The sequence below is a fragment of the Monodelphis domestica genome, chromosome 2 (assembly GCF_027887165.1).
Source record: "Monodelphis domestica isolate mMonDom1 chromosome 2, mMonDom1.pri, whole genome shotgun sequence".
Lineage (NCBI taxonomy): Eukaryota > Metazoa > Chordata > Mammalia > Didelphimorphia > Didelphidae > Monodelphis > Monodelphis domestica.
In genome coordinates, this window is record NC_077228.1 from 212,532,251 (window position 1) to 212,550,082 (window position 17,832).

General features: G+C 40.1%; 1 protein-coding gene across 5 annotated transcripts in view; it reads right to left on the reverse strand.

Moving 5' to 3' along the window:
- LLGL2 (LLGL scribble cell polarity complex component 2) overlaps positions 1–17,832 on the reverse strand; it is a 78,036-nt gene that overhangs the window by 41,376 nt on the left and 18,828 nt on the right. For 4 of the 5 annotated variants that reach the window (XM_056817142.1, XM_056817140.1, XM_056817138.1 and 1 more), the window contains exon 2: positions 6,362–6,469. In XM_056817142.1, coding sequence (XP_056673120.1) covers positions 6,362–6,436 — 75 coding nt within the window. In that variant the 5' untranslated portion in view covers positions 6,437–6,469. Of the gene's footprint in view, positions 1–6,361; positions 6,470–6,690; positions 6,836–17,832 lie in introns of those variants that run through there. The other variant, XM_056817139.1, reaches the window with a different exon arrangement.

A 17,832-nucleotide genomic window follows, 5' to 3' on the forward strand; every position in this document is an offset into this window, starting at 1 on the left:
GACATTCCCTTTTCAGTATTGTGTATTCCCTGGTTTTCCTCCATGCCTGGAAAACTCTCTTCACCTCTGCCTTCTTTCAAGTCCCAAGTCACATTCCACCTTCTGTGAGAGCCTTTTCCAACCTTCCTTAATGCTGAGCATATCATATATGCTCAATAAATGTTTGTTGAATCAGAGGGTAAGAAAATGGTCCATCATAACACAGAATTAAGAGGCAGAATTTGAATCCAAATCTTCCCAACACTCACTGCACCAAACAATGTTTTAATTTATCAGTCTAATCCTGGGGCAGCTGGGTAGTAAAGTGGATAGAACCTGGTGCCTGGAGTCAGAGGCATTTAGCCTCTGCATGCCTCAGTTTCCACATCTGTAAAAAGATACGAACACCACCTACCTCCCAGGGTTGTGAGGACCAAATGAGATAATAAATGTAAAGCATTAAGCATAGTGCTTGGTAAATCTAGGTGGCTTGGTGGAGAGAGTAATAAGCCTGGAGTCAGAAAGACACAGCTTCATGAGTTAAAATCTAGCCTCTGACACTCACTAGCTGTGTGACTCTGGGCAAGTCCTGTCTCCCTGTCTGCCTCAGTTTCCTCATCTATAAAATTAGCTGGAGGAAGAAATGGCAAAGGACTCCAGGATCTTTGCTGAGAAAACCCCAAATGGGATCATTGATGAGCTGGACAGGACTAAAAAACAACTCAACAAAAGCCCTCAAGGAGTTTGATAGGAGAAGACACAAAAGGGGTGTCACAAAAGGTGGGGGTGAAATGGGGGCAGGGGAGCAAAGGATAAGGGGAAGGAGATATATAGGTGGGGGCTAAGTCTGATACATAAATATATTATAACAATGATGATGCAAAGCACAATAGGGTGAAATGCCCAATGTATTTAAAAGGGAAATGGCCCATCAAGGTCAGAAAGGGTTCCTCTTCATTGGAGGACTTTTAAGCAAAAGCTGAGTGACCCCTTGGAGAGGGCAAGGCAAAGAGCCACAGGGGTACCTGCAAGCTTCTGTGATCTATGAACTACATGATGCAATGTAGGTCACAAGAAGTACTACCAGAACACCAAAGAATCAAGTGATAAACTTTGTACAACCCAGTAGAATTGCTTGTCAGCTCTAGGAGGGGGAGGGAAAGAAAATGAAGCCTGTGAACACAGAAAAATATTTAAACTTTTTAAAAATCAAAACTTAAAAAAAAAAAACCCTAAAATAAATACTTATTGAAATTTAGAAGAAAAAAAAAGAATACCACAGAAACAATGCTATGGGAATTTCAGAATTGGGTTTTTTTCCTTTAAGTAAAAGTCAAAGGCAGTCAATAAACATTTACTTATCATTATTATTATTATTATTATTATTTATACCCTTACTGTCTTAAAATCAATATTAAACATCAGTCCCAAGGCAGAAGAGTAGTAAGGGCTAGACAATTGGATGACTTACTAAGTCACACAGCTAGGAAGTGTCTTGAGGCCACATTTGAACCCAGGACCTCTCATCTCTAGGCCTGGCTCTCTATCCACTGAGCTGCCTGGCTGACCCCCCAACAAACATTTATTAAAGTATCTATCATGGATGAACTATGTGCCAGGTATTATGCTGAATGCTAGGGTCAGGAAGAACTGCCAAATCCAATCCCTGCCCTTGGAGGAGCTCACCACTTAATAATTAATCTAATAATGGGGGACCGGAGACAGAGCAGTCCGTAGCTGGGTTACGTCTCTGCCAAGAGCAATCCCCAGGGCCTCTGGAGAGAAAAGAAAGGTCCTTTACCACACCTGGCTGCTTCCAAGAGCATCCCACCTCAGTCCCCAAAGAGGCTGGCGATGGGAACCTCCCTAGCTGCAGAAACCACCCGGCTCCCAGAGCTCAGCCAGCAGGTCTGTTCTGGGTGCTTGCTCGGGGCTAGATTGTCCCATTCTTTTACCAAGCCCGTTGGACTGGTTTTTGTGTTTGGTTTCTCTTCTATTTTCTGGGAGATGGGTTAGAGCTTCTTACCAAGGCAATTAAGTTCCCGGTCACACACTGTACAATCCGCCAGTAAATGTTCATTAAATTCCTACTTACTAAATTCCAAGACAAGAGTCCCTGTCCTCAAGGAGCTTTCTATCTGATCCAAAGCAAGCTCTCCTTAGCATCAGGCAGGACCCACCCTTCCTGCAGTCTTTATTATTATTATTATTATTATTATTATTATTATTAACCCTTATCTTCCCTCTTAGAATCAATACTGTGTATTGGTTCCAAGGCAGAAGAGCGTTATGGCCACATTTGAACCCAGGATCTAGCCACCCCCTTTTTTATTTTTTAAACCCCTTACTTTGGAAGTATTCCAAGGGAAAAGAGTGGTCAATGCTAGGCAATGGGAGTTAAATGATTCTGCCCAGGTTTGAACCCAGGTCGTCCGGACTCTAGACCTGATACTCTATCCACTGAGGCACCAGGCTGCCCCATCTTCCTGGCGGGTTTGCTGCAGTGATGAAGGAGGATCCTGTTCGCTCAATAAAACTATCCTCTTCATCTCCAGCGGCACTTGAGTGTTGCATTGAATTAAAGTGCCCAGCCTGGCATCAGGAAAAGTCTGAATTCAAATCCAGCCTCTTACTAGCTCTGTGATTTTGGGCAAGTCACTTCTGACTGTGTGTTTCAGTTTCCTCATCTATCAAATTAGCTGGAGGAAATTGGCAAATCACTCTGCCAAGAAAACCCCCCAAAGAATGAGACAAGACTGAAACTACTAAACTAGAAACTCCCTGCAAGGAAGAGGAGGGGAGCTTGAGGGTAAAGGCCTATAGGCAATAGACAGGGCTTTACTAGTGCAAGAGGCCCCAGAGATCATTTAGTCCAGAGGCTGCCCTATTAATAAACACTCATTAAGTATCTACAATACGCCAGGTACTGTGCTAACTATACCCCACCCTCCAGGATACAAGCCATTTGCCAAAGTGAAATGGGGATTATTTGATTGAGCACTGACACATTTAACATGTGAACTCATTTGGAAATTTGTTATTACATGTAATTGCCAAAAAAAAATTTTTTTAAATAATGCTACCATGAACTTACATGGAAATTTGTTATGAAATGTAATTGGTAAAAAAGAAAAACAATGCTATGACATAAAGTGTTAACTTATTTCCATAGTATTCATTTTTTTAAAAGTCTATCACATTTGATGGTTAGTTTGGGAATTCCTGATGCTGCCCAACTCCTCTGTTTTATGGATCAGTCCATAATGTCCTCCATTAGGTAAAGCTACCTAACTGAAGTCACAGGTAGGAGAAACAGTTAATATTTTAATCTGGATCTCCAAATCTTTCTATTACACTATATGGTACCTCTCCAGGATAAACAGGTTGTTCTTGTTCAGTTGTGTCCGACTGTGACCCCATTTGAGGTTTTCTTGGCAAAGATACCCCCTAGGATACAGGTGTATCCCCCTAGGACACAAGTCACTTACCAAAGTGAAATGGGGACTACTTGACTGTGTTCTGACACATTTAACATGAAAAAATGTTAGGTATCTTTGCCAAGAAAAGCCCCAAAATGGAGTCACAAAGAGTTGGCTGGGACTGAAACTAAATAATAAAAAATAGTCACAATGCTGGAGTGGTTTGCCATTTCCTTCTTCAATTCATTTTACAGATGAGGAAACGGAGGTAAACAGGGTTAAGTGACTTTCCCAGGGTTAAACAGCTAGTGTCTGAGGCAGATTTTGAATTCAGGTCCTCCTTACTTCAGGCCTGGCACTCTACCCACTGTGCCACCTAGCTGCCCAAGGACAAACAGGTACAGGAGGACTTTGTCTAAGTTTAGAATTGTGCTTTCCTCCACTGGTGTCTCACTTACTGAAAAGTTAAGATATCATCTCATGATGTCATTGCTCCTCTTTAAAAAAAAAAAAAAAAACAGGAGGCAGCTGGGTGGCTCAGGGGTTTGAGAATCAGGCCTAGAGACAAGAGGCCCTGGATTCAAAGCTGACCTCAGACACTTCATAGCTGTGTGACCCTGGGCAAGTCACTCAACCCCCATTGCCTAGCCCTTACTGATCTTCTTCTTTGAAACTGATACTTAGTATCAATTCCAAGACAGGATGTAGATTTTTTAAAAAAAGATAAAGGTATAGTTTATTATATTTTCCATTGGAGGGATCTTCTCTCTGAGAAATTATGAGAATTGCTTTCTGAATTTCTTTAAAATTTTATTCTTGGGGGCAGGTGGGTGGCTCAGTGGATAGAGAGCCAGGCCTAGAGATGGGAAGTCCTAGGTTCAAATTTGGCCCCAGATAGGCCTAGCTGAGTGATCCTGGGCAAGTCACTTAACTCCCATTGCCTAGCCCTTCCTGTTCTTCAGCCCTGGAGCCAATACACAGTATTGATTCTAAGATGGAAGGTAAGAGTTGAAAAACAAACAAAGGAAGAACAATCTGGATAAATAATCTAAATAGCTTTCATTTAAAAAAGAAATCCTCCACATATAAAAAGTTTCTCTCCTCCCCTACTTATATTAAATGTAAAGGAAGGGGAGACAGCCTCAATTCCTCAAAAAACAAACAAACAATAGTCCTGGCCCTAAGGGAATTTTCTCTTTGAAAACTCCCAGTTACAGACAGAGACATTCACCTAAAATCCAAGGGCCAGCCTCAGGTTTCCTTATCAGTAAAATGGAGATAATGATAGCATTTGCCTCACAAAAGTCATGGTGAGGCTCAAATTAAATAATGTGTACAGGGCTTTGTAAAACTTGGCACAGACTGGCTACTCCCACCCAGGCTGCAGTTAAAGAGACTTTACAAGGGACTTCCATTGGGGACCTACAGAGGGATGGGTAAATAGACAAGAATTATTTCCCCACTCTCATTCTGAACCAGGAATTCATGGCCAGTGAGTCTGTGGATAGATTTTAGGAGATAGGACATGAGGAAAAAAAAAATTCGTTTTTATTTTCACGACCTTTTAACTGAAATTTAGTACATTCTCCAATAATCTAGGAAGATGGACAACAAAACAATATTCTGAGATCCATGATATAAAAAATGGTTTAAAAAAATGGTTAAGATTTGGCCTAAAATGGTGACCCAGTGAATAGGCTTGGAGTTGAGAGGACCTGGATTCAAATTTTATCTCAGACACTTTTTAGCAGTGTGACTCTGGGCAAGTCACTTAACCCCCATTTGCTTTTTGGCCCTTCTATTTTAGAGTTGTTACTAAGAAAGTACAGGTTAAATTAAAAACAAAAACAAAAAAAACCTGGCCCAAATTAACCAAATAAGGCCCTCAAAGGAACCCTTACTTCTCAAGGGGATTTAAATCATAAAGTTATAAACAAAATCTTTTTTCCAAGGTGTGTAGAAATATTTTCTTTTAAAAAGAAATTATAAAAATTTACACATAAGAATTTTCTTTCTCAAAGAAGCCCCCAAATAATTTAATGTTATTTATTCCGTGGGAACTATTCTTCCAATATCAGCAACTTAGTACTCATACATATTCAGATTTCTTCTTTCATTCATATTTTAAATCCCAGGGCTTTCATACCCTCCTTGTGAGCTTCAATTAGATGTCCACAGTTAAGATATCATAACACTATCTTGAAAGGTCATGGGTGTCCACATATATGGATTTGTACCAAAAAGAATGGGATTGGACACGTCCCCGGGGTCCCAGATGGCAGCACTTCATCTACTTGCAATAATAAAGTGGTTTACAGAATGAAGCTCCCCGAAAAAAGCCCAGAGCCTAGATCAAAGTGAGAGACCGGGCTAATTATGCCATAGCATCTCCCAAATTGTGGGGTGCCCACTCCTGCTTATAAACCTCTCCCTCTTATTTATAGGGAAAGGACTCTCCCCACACACCAGCTTGGGGGAAGGGACCTCTAGGATCTTGATTCCAGATCTAAAGCTATAAAAAGGCTTTGGCTACAGGGGAAATTGAGAATGGGGAACAAGAACTGTCCATTCTTCCTCTAGGAGAAAAAAAGAGTAACTCAGGTGGCATTCCCCCCACGGATGGTTTCAGGTCTACTGTAATTTTGTTTATAGGCTGGTTTTTGGAGGATTGGGGAGAGAGCAACAGAATTCTGAGCTGGCACCAGGGAATAATATTCCTGGCTTCCTAGGCTTCCCCCCAATAAATGATCTCACCCATCTACCCAAAACACAGCACTCACAAGGCACATTCAGGCAACACTAACTTGAAGAATGACTTCCAGACTTGAGGAATAAAAAAGGAAAGTCTACCTCCAAGACAAATAAGCTGTTTCTACCCAACAAGCAAGCACTCTTCAGAATCAGTTTCCACATCCCAACCACTCCCCTCCCTTTCCCTTTCCCTCTCAATCCCACACACTCACCTTGTTAAACTTAAAGAGATCTTGTTTCAGTCGCTCCCGGGCCTGGTCATGTCCAGATCTTAAGAACCTTCTCATTTCTCCTTGGCTCCTGGCTGACCCACCAATGACCTGGAGAGAGACCCCAAAATTCCAGGTTTGAAGTGGGGCAAAATATTCCTGATCATGGATAAAAACCCAACTCAACAGCCCCCTGGGGAATCTCGGTGGGTACCCCAGAGCCCACAACAGCGACACAAGTTACAGCAATCCTTTCACCAGGGTTGAATGGCCACAGGTTCTTTCCTTTACTTTCCAGAGTGAATGAATAGCCCAGAGAATTCCAGCCTCACCCTCTGCTAACCCATATAACAACTCCTCCCCTCCTTGGTCCGGTCTGCCCGTTGTGGTCCTTCAGGATAACAAGCCTGGGAAAACAACTGAGAAATAAGCACTGATGCCACCTGTTTTGGATCTGAAGTAACTAATTTATCTGGTAACTAGGAAAATTTGAGGAAGGGGGGTGGGGGTGGGTGTCATTTAACTTGACTTTATAGGTACAATTCTGCTCAGCAAGATGGCCCTGTACTGCCTGAAAGTTAATTGTTAACTTGAAAAAAACACAAGGCTTTAGTTTCATAGAAAGGGAGACTACCTATGTAGATGGGAGTGCTAATGCAATAGCTTTCTTTATTTTTTTTCTTTAACTGGAAACTCAATGATCAACAAACTAAAATATTTCCAGATATAAAGAACAGAGAAGATTGTATAAGAAACTAAATTTGTTATGTAAAACAATTTTTAAAACCCCCAACAAATACACATTGAGTTCAACAAACTAGTAAGGACAATGCTTTGTGTCCCATTTTTAAATTCTGACCATTAAAATTTTTTTATCTTTTTTTCCTCTATCATAATATACACTAATTACTTCTTCTCCATTCATCTCCTTAACCTCCTCTCCACCTTATTCTCAGCAGAAACCCTTCCTTGAAAGAAATATATATGAGAAACTTAACCTGAAGTTTTTCATATACATACATATGTAATAATAAAATGAAAGTTTCTAGAAAAACCCATCCCTTGCACACATTTTTCAAAGATCTAAAAAGGGTACCAGGGAGCGGTTGGGTGGCTCAGGGGATGGAGAGCTAGGCCTAGAACCTTGGTTGTAGGTTCAAATCTGGCCTCAGACACTTCCTAGCTATGTGACCCTGGACACTTTGCTTAACTCCACTGTCTAGCCTTTACCACTCTTCTGCCTTGGAGCCAATAATAGTATTAATTCTAAGACAGAATGAAGGTAAGGGTTTAAAAATAAAAAGGGTATCAGATGAAATCAACATCAAGAAAACTAAAGAGAAACAAGAGTAAGCACTTCAATCAGCTCAGGGCTGTACAAAAAGCCAGAAGCCTCCAGTGCTGAAAAGGGAGGTCCTAGGTAGGATGCTATAGAAAGGCTGGAAGACTCCAGGGACCCCAGAGCCTGCTAGAGCTCTGAGCACAAGGGAAGGAAAAGCCCAGCAGCAGAATCACAGGAAATCAGAGACTAGGATACATTCAAGAGTACAAAAGAGATCAAACCATAGACTAGGCACCAAGCCCCAAACCAAGAACTGAGGCTGCATATATGAGGGAAAACATACACAGAAACATGGGGTCAAGAGATGTCCCAAAGGTAAACACAAAAGAGAGCAACTCCACAACTATAAACAGTCTCAGAAAAACAAAAATATCTCCGGCAAAGGCTACAAGAGCAGCTAAAAGAAATGAAAAGGGAAAAAATGAAATTATGAGTGAGGGTTCTGGAAGAAAGAATTAGAATAGATTTTTTTAATTTTAATTTTTAAAAAACATTTTCCCATGTTTATATGATTCATTTTCTTTCCTTCCCCTCTTCCCACCCCCTTCCCAGAGCTGACAAGAAATTCCACTGGGTTATACAAATGTTATCACTTGATACCTATTTCCATACTGTTCGTTTTTGCAATAGAGCAAATTGAAGATTTTTTAAAAAATATTCATAGCTGTGCTCTTTGTGGTGGCAAAAAATTGGAAAATGAGGGGATGCCCTTCAATTGAGGAATGGCTAAACAAATTGTGGTATATGTTGGTGATGGAATATTACTGTGCTCAAAAGAATAATAAAGTGGAGGAATTCCATGGGGATTGGAACAACCAGGAATTGATGCAGAGTGAGAGGAGCAGAACCAGGAAAACACTGTACACAGAGACTGATACACTGTGGCACAATTGAATGTAATGGACTTCTCCATTAGTGGCAATGCAGTGATCCTGACTGAACAACCCGGAGGGATCTAGGAGAAAAAACACTATCCACATTCAGAGGAAAACTGTGGGAGTAAAAACAGAAGAAAAATAACTGCTGAAATACATGGGTCGAGGGGATGTTTGGGGATGTAGACTCTAAATGATAATCCTAGTGCAAACATCAACAACATGGAAATAGGTTCTGATCAAGGACACAAGTCATAGCCAATGAAATTGCGCATCAGTTGCGGGAAGGATGGGTGGAGGGGAGGGAGGGAAATAAAGTGATTATTGTAGCCAAAAAATATATATACATATATACATATTTTTTAAAAATAACTAAAAAAAAAAAACCTTACTCGAGTATCTGACACCTTGAAATTTATAACAGATCAAACATAACTGACTAATAGACAAAAAAAATACTGTCAGAATCAACAGACTTAAAAAAAAGAAGAATATGTCTATCAAAAGCAAGCAACTACCTAGAAATCAGGTTAGGGAAAGAGAATTTAAGAATAAGACCTCCTGAAAACCAACCAAACAACCCTGAACACTGTATTTCAAGAAAATAGACCAGATCTATTAGAGGCAGAGGCAAAGTGAACACAGAAATGATCCTTTTGAAATAAACTTCAAATTAAGAACATCTAGGAATGTCATAAATCCAAGTGCTTCCAAGTCAAAGGAGATATATACTACAAGCAACTAGGAGGAAAGAATTCAAATAACCAGAAAAAACAAGTCAAGATTCTATAAGACAGCATCAAAAACTATAAAGGAGAAAAACTTGAAGCATTATACTATGGAATAAGATATTCCCCAAAGGCAAAGGACAAAGACTTCGTTTGCAACTAAGCTCAAGTTATCCTACAGAAGGAAAAAAAATAGACATTTAACAGAACAAAACATAAAGAAACTCCTAGGGTACCTTGAGCTGGTGGACATAAACTGGTTGGAAAAATAGGGAAAGAAAGGATCCTATCAAACTCTATGAGACAAATATGGTCCTAATGTCTAAATCAGAGAGGGTGAAAATAGAGAAAAAAAACCAGAGACCAATACTTCTGGTGACAATGACCTTTTTTGGGTAGCAAAAACACAAACAAAAACTGTCAACAAAGGGGATGATCATCAGATGGGGAATGGCTGGACCAATTAAGGTGTGTGAATGTAATAGAACATGATCATGACAGAAGAAATTATAAAAAGTATGGATTCAGAGCAACCTGGGAAGACTTGCATAAAACGATTTATGGAATCAGGGAACAATTTATACAATGATATTATTATTAAGGAAAACAAGTTTGGCCATTGTGTTGAACAGTTCTGAAATCTTTCAATCATAACTCCAGAAGACTGATGGTAGAATCACGAATTAAATCTCTTGGTAAAGGGTGATAGACTAGAGGTACAGAGAGATAGACTACTCTTATTTGTTTGCCTCAGTTTCTTTATTTGTAGAAGTGGGAATATTTTATATCATAGACTTCCCAGGAGAAAATGAGATATTTGTAAAGCACTTCGCAAACCTCAAAGCGTTATGTAAAGGATAGTTATTATTGTGTAATAATTATATATGTAATATATAATCATAATATTCTTTGAATAGTGAAAGGTTGGTTCGTTGTTTATTAAAGTCATAAGAAAAAAATAGAAATAGTCCAGCAAATCAAGACAGTGGAGTCAACAGAGAATGCATGTCTGATTCTGCATCTCTAGTTCTGTGCCAAGATGTGGGAGGTAAGTTTGTTTCATCATCAGTCTTTTGAAGTCCTGACTTTGGTCAGAGTTTTGAGATATTTGAGAATTGTCCCATCCTCATCCCTTTGCTATTGGGGTCACTGAATAAATTTGCTTTCTCTCAGCTTACTTCTCTCTGCATCCATTCATCTAAGTATTTCTTTATTTCTCTTTGAAAACTCATTGCTTATGCAATGGTTCAGGACAATTCTGAGGGACTTGGGAGAAAGGCTATTCACATCCATGAGGAAGAACTGTGGGAGTAGAAACACAGAAGAAAAACTGTCTGATCACATGGGTCAATGGGGATATGACTGGGGATGTAGACAATCACCCTAGTGCAAATATTAATAATATGGAAATAGTTCTTGATCAGTGACATATGTAAAACCCAGTGGAATTGCGTGTTAACTACGGGAGGGGGTGGGGAAGGGAGGAAAAGAACATGAATCTTGTATCCATGGAAAAATATTCTAAATTAATTAAATAAAATATTTCAAAAAAAGAAAGAAAATTCATTGCTTATTGTGCAGAAAATCTATAACATTCAAAGGTCACAATTTCTTCAGGGATTCTCCCAGTGGCTTTGTTCTCATCCAGCCCCTTTCCCAGTCTCTCTAGACATAAACAGAAAAAGGCCAGTTGCTCAGAAATGATAATGGGGAAGAGAAGGGAAATATTGGCAATACTTGCATTAGCCAACCCCCCAGGGATAGTTATTTCTAAATTCAGCAAAGGATGTCCCCCAAAATTCCAAGGGGAAAGGCCATATCTTTCCAGCCAAACAATATCTCTAGTAACAAAAGCAGAAAACAGGTTACCCTCACCCTCAAATTGTGATTTTAGAGTAAAATATCCTGGGATAAAGCAAGCTTTACCGGAGGTGACCTGGGGGGGCGTTAATTCCATTGCTGGACATGCTAGAAATTTCTACAATTGCTGTGGGTACTATAGTAGTGGGTACTGGGGGAGGGGGTGAGAAAGCATGGAGTGACCCACTATAGACATATGGTATTAGTAGGAAGGCTATTTGGCTTGGAACCAGTAGAAATGGGGGTTCCAGTTCTCCCATTAGCTAACTACATGCTCTTGGGAAAATCACTAACTCTGGGCAGAAAGGGCTTGAACCAGCTGATCTTCTGCTCTAACATTCTGGGATTCAAAGGAAAATGAAAACATTCCAATTCAGTGCTTGTGACCCATGATTGGAACCCTGGGTGCTTCTCCAACTGTGTCTGTTCCCCCTACCTTCCCCTGGCCCCAGAGCAACTTTCTAAAATTAGCTCTTTAAGATTAGACTTGGCAGAGCTGGAATCATGGGCGGGCTTCTTCTATCCATTAGCTAGCACTTCTGGGCTGCTGCAGCCCTATGCTTAGTGGACGTGTATTTAGGAAATGGGAACTCATTTTCCTATTAGTCTGAATGAAATAGCAGAAAATTGTAAGCAACTGTAGACAGTGAAAAAGCAGGCCTGGGTTCAAACCCCAATCTGCTTCTTACTCCCTTTGTGCCCATTGGAAACTCATGACCTTCTTTAGGCCCCAATTTCCTCATTTATAAAATGAAGGGATGGGGTAGCTGGGTGGCTCAATGGATGGAGAGTCAGGCCTAGAGATGGGAGGTCCTGGGTTCAAATCTGACCTCAGACTTCCCAGCTGTGTGACCCTGGGCAAGTCACTTGACCCCCATTGCCTAGCCCTTACCACGCTTCTGCCTTGGAGCCAATACACAGTATTGATTCCAAGATGGAAGGTAAGGGTTTTTAAAAAATCAACAGGGTAGGGGCAGAAGGAAGGAGGGGGGTGGGGGGGGGAGAGATAGAATGAGAATGAATGAAGGGACTGAACTAGGAATTCTGAACTCTTTTTTTGGGTCACAGACTCTTTTGGTAAACCTCTTCTCAGAATTTTTTTAAATGCATAAAACATAGGATTATAAAAGAAACCAATCATATTAAAACACAGACATTGCAATATTTATTTGTTTAAGCCGATTACTATTATTAAAACTTCTGTCTTAGAATTGATATTACAAGCATTGGTTCCAAAGAAGAGCGGTAAGGCAATGGGGATTAAGTGACTTCCAAGGTTACCAGCTAGGAAATGTCTGAGACCACATTTGAATCCAGGACCTCCTATTTCCAGGCCTGGTTCTCTATCCACGGGAATCACCCAGCTAGCTACCTCTCGAAATACTTTAAAAGGCAAGAATCTCTGGATCTCTGAGGTCTCCCCACCAGCTGAACCTATGAAATATGAACTCCACCACTCACGACAAGCAAAATTCTTATCATTTCTAAAACCTAATATAATGGGGGTGGGTGGGGGGGAAGGAGAAGGGATGGGGGCATTAACTATTGTTTTTGGATTTTCTGTGCCACTCTGCTTCTTCCATCATAATTATGGGCATCTAAACCATAGCCTTCTCAATGCTTGATTTAGCTTTGGCTCTAAGCTTTTACAAACCCAAATGCAAAGAGCAAGAAAGAGTTCAAAGAAAAATGAAGCAAAATGAATACCAGCTTATATTTGCACAGCTCATATTTGCATAGAGTATTGCATGGGGAACCATTTAGTAAATGGTAAAAACACTTCCCCTTCTTTCTGGATTGTAAATACTGTCATATTTAATATTACTCGCTAGGGGCCTGCTAGGGAGTTGGCTGGCTTAGAGTCCTAAGGTCAGTTCCCAACTTCAGATGGGCTGGATGCCAAGAGCCCATAGTTGGTTATTTGGAACCATAGAAACCATGTTACACACTGGCTAAGGTCTCAGGTCTACTAAGGTCTCCAAAATCCATACTATCCTACTCCGATGTCACAAAAAGGTGGAGGGAAACTGGTTTTCTAAGGATGGGCCAAGTAGGTCCTGCTTCAAACTTCAAGCTTCCACCGTGAGCCTAGATGACAGACAGGTGTTTTGTCCAAGGACCTCCAGCCTATCTAAGTTTCATCACAAAATGGAAAAAAAAAAAACCCTTTTTTTGGCAATGGCAACTCATAGACTGTCCCCTTAGGTACAATGGAGCTTTAAACTGATTTTGTGAAGAACACTGACACTAATGAAATTACTAATCTTCTGAAATACTATTAATGCTAGTCTAAAGTCCCAGTAAGACTGAATTTCTTTGGGTCCTGAGGTAGGAGAGGAATGGGATGCTAATGGATAAGATGGAGCAACAGGGAAAGTATAGATACTTTAGTATCCTGGAGGAGGCTTAGGAGGGTCTGGGGAGAAGGTTCTAAAACTTCTCAAAACAGAGCTAAAGTTTAATAAAGGAAGGCTTCAGGAAATGACCCACTATGGTCCAAGATTATCCAGGTCCTACTCCAGCAAAAATCTGAAACTCACACCAGATCAAATAATGATCAAGAAATCCAAGCAGCAGCTGGGTGGCTCAGTGGATGGAGAACCAAGCCCAGAGATGGGAGGTCCTGGGTTCAAATGTGTGTGGCCTCAGATACTTCTCAGCTGTGTGACCCTGGACAAGTTACTTGACCCCCATTGTCTAGCCCTTACCACTCTTCTGCCTTGGAACCAACACAGTAAATGCTTTTGTTTTTGTTTTAAATTGTCTACAAGACCATGTTATGTTGAATTTTTATAAGAAATATATCAATAATTAAAAAACTTAATTAACCTTTCGAATGTTTTCCCCCTTTTTTGTATATATATATATACACAGTATTGATTCTAAGATGGAAGGCAAGGGAAAGGAAGGAAGGAAGGAAGAGAAGAAAGAAATTATAGCAAGTGACTCCTTTTACCTCAAAATTGCAAAAAAAAAACAAACAAAAAAAACCAAGAAAACAGCAGTTAGAAACTCCTTGGAGATAGGAAAAGGGGCTACTAGCAAAGCCAAGTCCAATCTAGGCAAGCATTCATACAATCTCAACTACAGAGAGAGCAGACATTCTAGCTTGTAAGGTTCTATGTCCAGAGGCAGCAAGAGCAGGTCGTTCCCAACCAACCCACCCCCCAAAATTCCAGGGTGGAGATAATGGAAGTCCAGGGCACCCCAGGCAGCTCTAAGTCTTTTCCCAAAATGCCATGGCAGGTCTTGAATCTAGCCCAGTGAACCTCAAAGATCCAGAGGGGCCTAACCTTGGAAAACTGAAGTCAAGTAGGGTTAACCACAGAAGGGGGAGGGGGGGGGGGGGATTCTGACCTTGTCCCAAAGCCAATTCAGAAACTAATTCTAGAGAAGAAGGAGTAAATCCAAGAAAATAGGGACTCAAAAATTATTTTCATAGAACTAGAAAAAACAACAACAAAGTTCATCTGGAAGAACAAAAAGGCTACAAATATCAAGGGAATTTATTTAAAAATATAAAGGAAGGAGGCCTGGCCATATCAGATATTAAACTATACTCTAAAATAGTAATCATCAAAACAATCTGGTACTGGCTAAGAAACAAGAGTGGTGGATCAATGGAATAAATTAGGTAATCAACACATGACAGTTAATGTCCATAACAAACTAGCATTCCATAGGCCCAAAGATCCAAGCTTTTGGGGAAAGAGCTCATTCTTTGACAAAAACTGCTGGGAAAATTGGGAAACAGTATGGCAGACTAGGCATCTCACACCATACACCAGGATAAAGTCAAAATGGATACTTGATCTAGAAATAAAGGGTGACACCATAAATGAATTAGGGGAACATGGAAAAGTTTAGGTGTCAGACTCATGAATAAGAGAACTTGTGATCAAACAAGACACAGAAACATGAAACAGATCATTTTGATTACATTAAAATTTTTGTACAAATAAAGCCAATGCAACCAAGATTAGAAGGCAAACAACAAATGTTGGGGAAAATTTTATAGCAAGTGTCTCTGACAAAAGCTTATTTCTAAAACAGAGAACTGTGTCAAATTCTTAAGAATAGAAAGCATTTCCAAATTTTAAAAAATGGTAAAAGGATATGAATAGGTAGTTCTCAGGAGAAATCCAAACAATCCATAGTCATATGAAAAAATGCTCCAAATAGCTATTGATTAGAGAAATACAAATTAAAACAGCTCTGAGATATCACCTCACATTTCAGATTGGCTAATGTGACCAAAAAGGAAATCTTGATGGCAACTATAAGGAGCCTGGATATTTTTATTTTGTTTTGGGTTAGAGGTAGCAGAGTTCATGTATACTCATACCAGGGTAAAAAGATTGTCTTGTCTTGTCTTTATAATCTACTTAACAAAATATGCCCTTGAGATACCTTCAGAATGTAAATGGTACAATAGCAAATAAACAGATTTGCATAAAAAAAAGAGGGGCAGAGAAAAAATTAGGACACTAATACAGTGTTGGTGGTACTGTGCACAGATACAACCATTCTGGAGAGCAATGTGAAACCAGGTTCAAAGGACTACAAAACTATGTATATTCTTTAACATAGAAATACCACAATTGGGTCAAGAAGATAAGGGAAAAGGAGCTACCTGTGCCAAAATATTTTTAGCAGCTCTTTTTGTAGTGGCAAAGAATTGGAAACTGAGGGGTTGTCCATCCTTTGGGGAATGGATGAACCATTTTTGGTATATGGTTATAATGGAATATTATTACATCCTAAGGAACAATGAACAGGATGAGTTCAGAAAAACCTGGAAAGACTTATATGAAGTGACACAAAGTGAAATGAGCAGAACAAGGAGAACAATGTATACAGTAACAGAAATATTATATGATGATCAATGGCAAAGGACTACACTATTCTCAGCAAAGCAAATCTTCCAGATAACCACAAGGGACTCATGATGAAAATGCCAAAGAAGGAATAGTGGGAGTCTAGATGAAGAAAAAAGCATGCCATCTTCTACTAAATTTCCCTTTTTTCTATTGTATGTATTATATTGTATATGTTTTCTATTGTATATGATACAGGTATTCTATTGTGACATGAGCAAGATAGGAATATGTATAATAAGAAAACATGGGCATAACCTGTTACCAGACTATTTATTGCTGGAAGGGGAGACAGAGGAATAAAATCTGAATTTTAAAAGGTCAAAAATTGTTTCTATATGTAATAGAAAAAAATTGGGAGGAAAAAAAAAGAATTATGGGGGCAGCTAGGTGGCTTAGTGAATTGAGAGGACAGGAGAAGTCCTGGGTTCAAATCAGACCTCAGACATGTACTAGATTTGTGATCCTGGGCAAGTCACTTAACCTCCATTGCCTACTCCTTACCACTCTTCTGCCTTGGAACCAATATACAGCATTGATTTTAAGATGGAAAGTGTTTAAAAAAAAAAGGAGGAATTATTGTAGTTCTAGAGATTCTCCCAAAGAAGGATCAAGTCACTTGGTAATATTGGTAGGTAGGCCCCAGGACTAAGGAAATTCCTAAGTCTATGCTTTGATCTGAGATCTGCTTCACCTGCTTCCCTAAGCATATCTAGAAAAGTTGGTCCAAGTCTCTGCCAGCCCCATATCCCAGCCAACAATGACCCCCAACTGCTTTAATCACACGCATCAACTAACTTAATCTTGATTGGGTGACTTGTAAAGGCTTTCCTTCCTGATTCTGTTTTGTTTCAAGGAATATGAAAATTAAGTTTTATCTCCCAAGCACACACTCAACAAAGCAGTGGGTCCTGGAGCTGGATGATACTGGGTAAAATCAACTCAAAAGTATGAACTCTGTTATGGGTCATTAACGGAGCAATTTTGCAGTCAAAGGCATTGGCAGGGGAAGGGGCTAAAGTTCTGGTGGATTAATAAACTGCTTACCATCCTGGCAAGGGATCAGACCCACTCTGAATATATCCCAGCACGGGTGGTGGTCAGTATTTCTCCATGAATGAATAAAACCAGCCGCGTCAGGAGTTTCCAAAACAAACAGCATGCCAGGCAGCAGAGACAGGTCCCCTCCATGCTGCTATCAGCAGCCGTCCAGGGAACAGAAAATGGTTCTCTGTCAATCAAAGCCTTTCTCCTTTCTGGAGCCTGGGAAAGAATGTGTGGCTGTGCATTTGTTGACCTGCAGCTGTAAATCAAGCCTGCACACTTAAAAGAGCCCTTGGAAAGCAAGGCTCGTCCCTGAACGCCTGAACCTTGGTGGAGGCAAGTCTGATCCCATTTCAGGGACTGGAAGGAATGCTCAGCAATGAAGGATGCCCTCCTTCCTTCTGGGTCAAGATGTCAATTGCAGGTTTTAATGGAAAAATGGTCAAGTTCCAATTTAGGATCAAAGAATTGCTGATTTAGAGCTGAGGAGTAGGGAGAGGCAGGCACTTAAACTCCAGACAATGCTTTCACACAATAAAATAGAATTATTAGGGAGTGAGGGAAGGTTCCCCACTTAGGAGTTCTCTGTAATAAAAGAAAACCAGTCCTTTATCCCATTCCATAGTAGAAGGAATCTAGTCCCACTACCTCATTTTATATATGAGGATATGGAGGCCGCCCTTGACTACTTCAAGTTCACACAGGTAGTAGGTAGAAGAACTGATATTTAAACCCAAGTCCTCCAGCT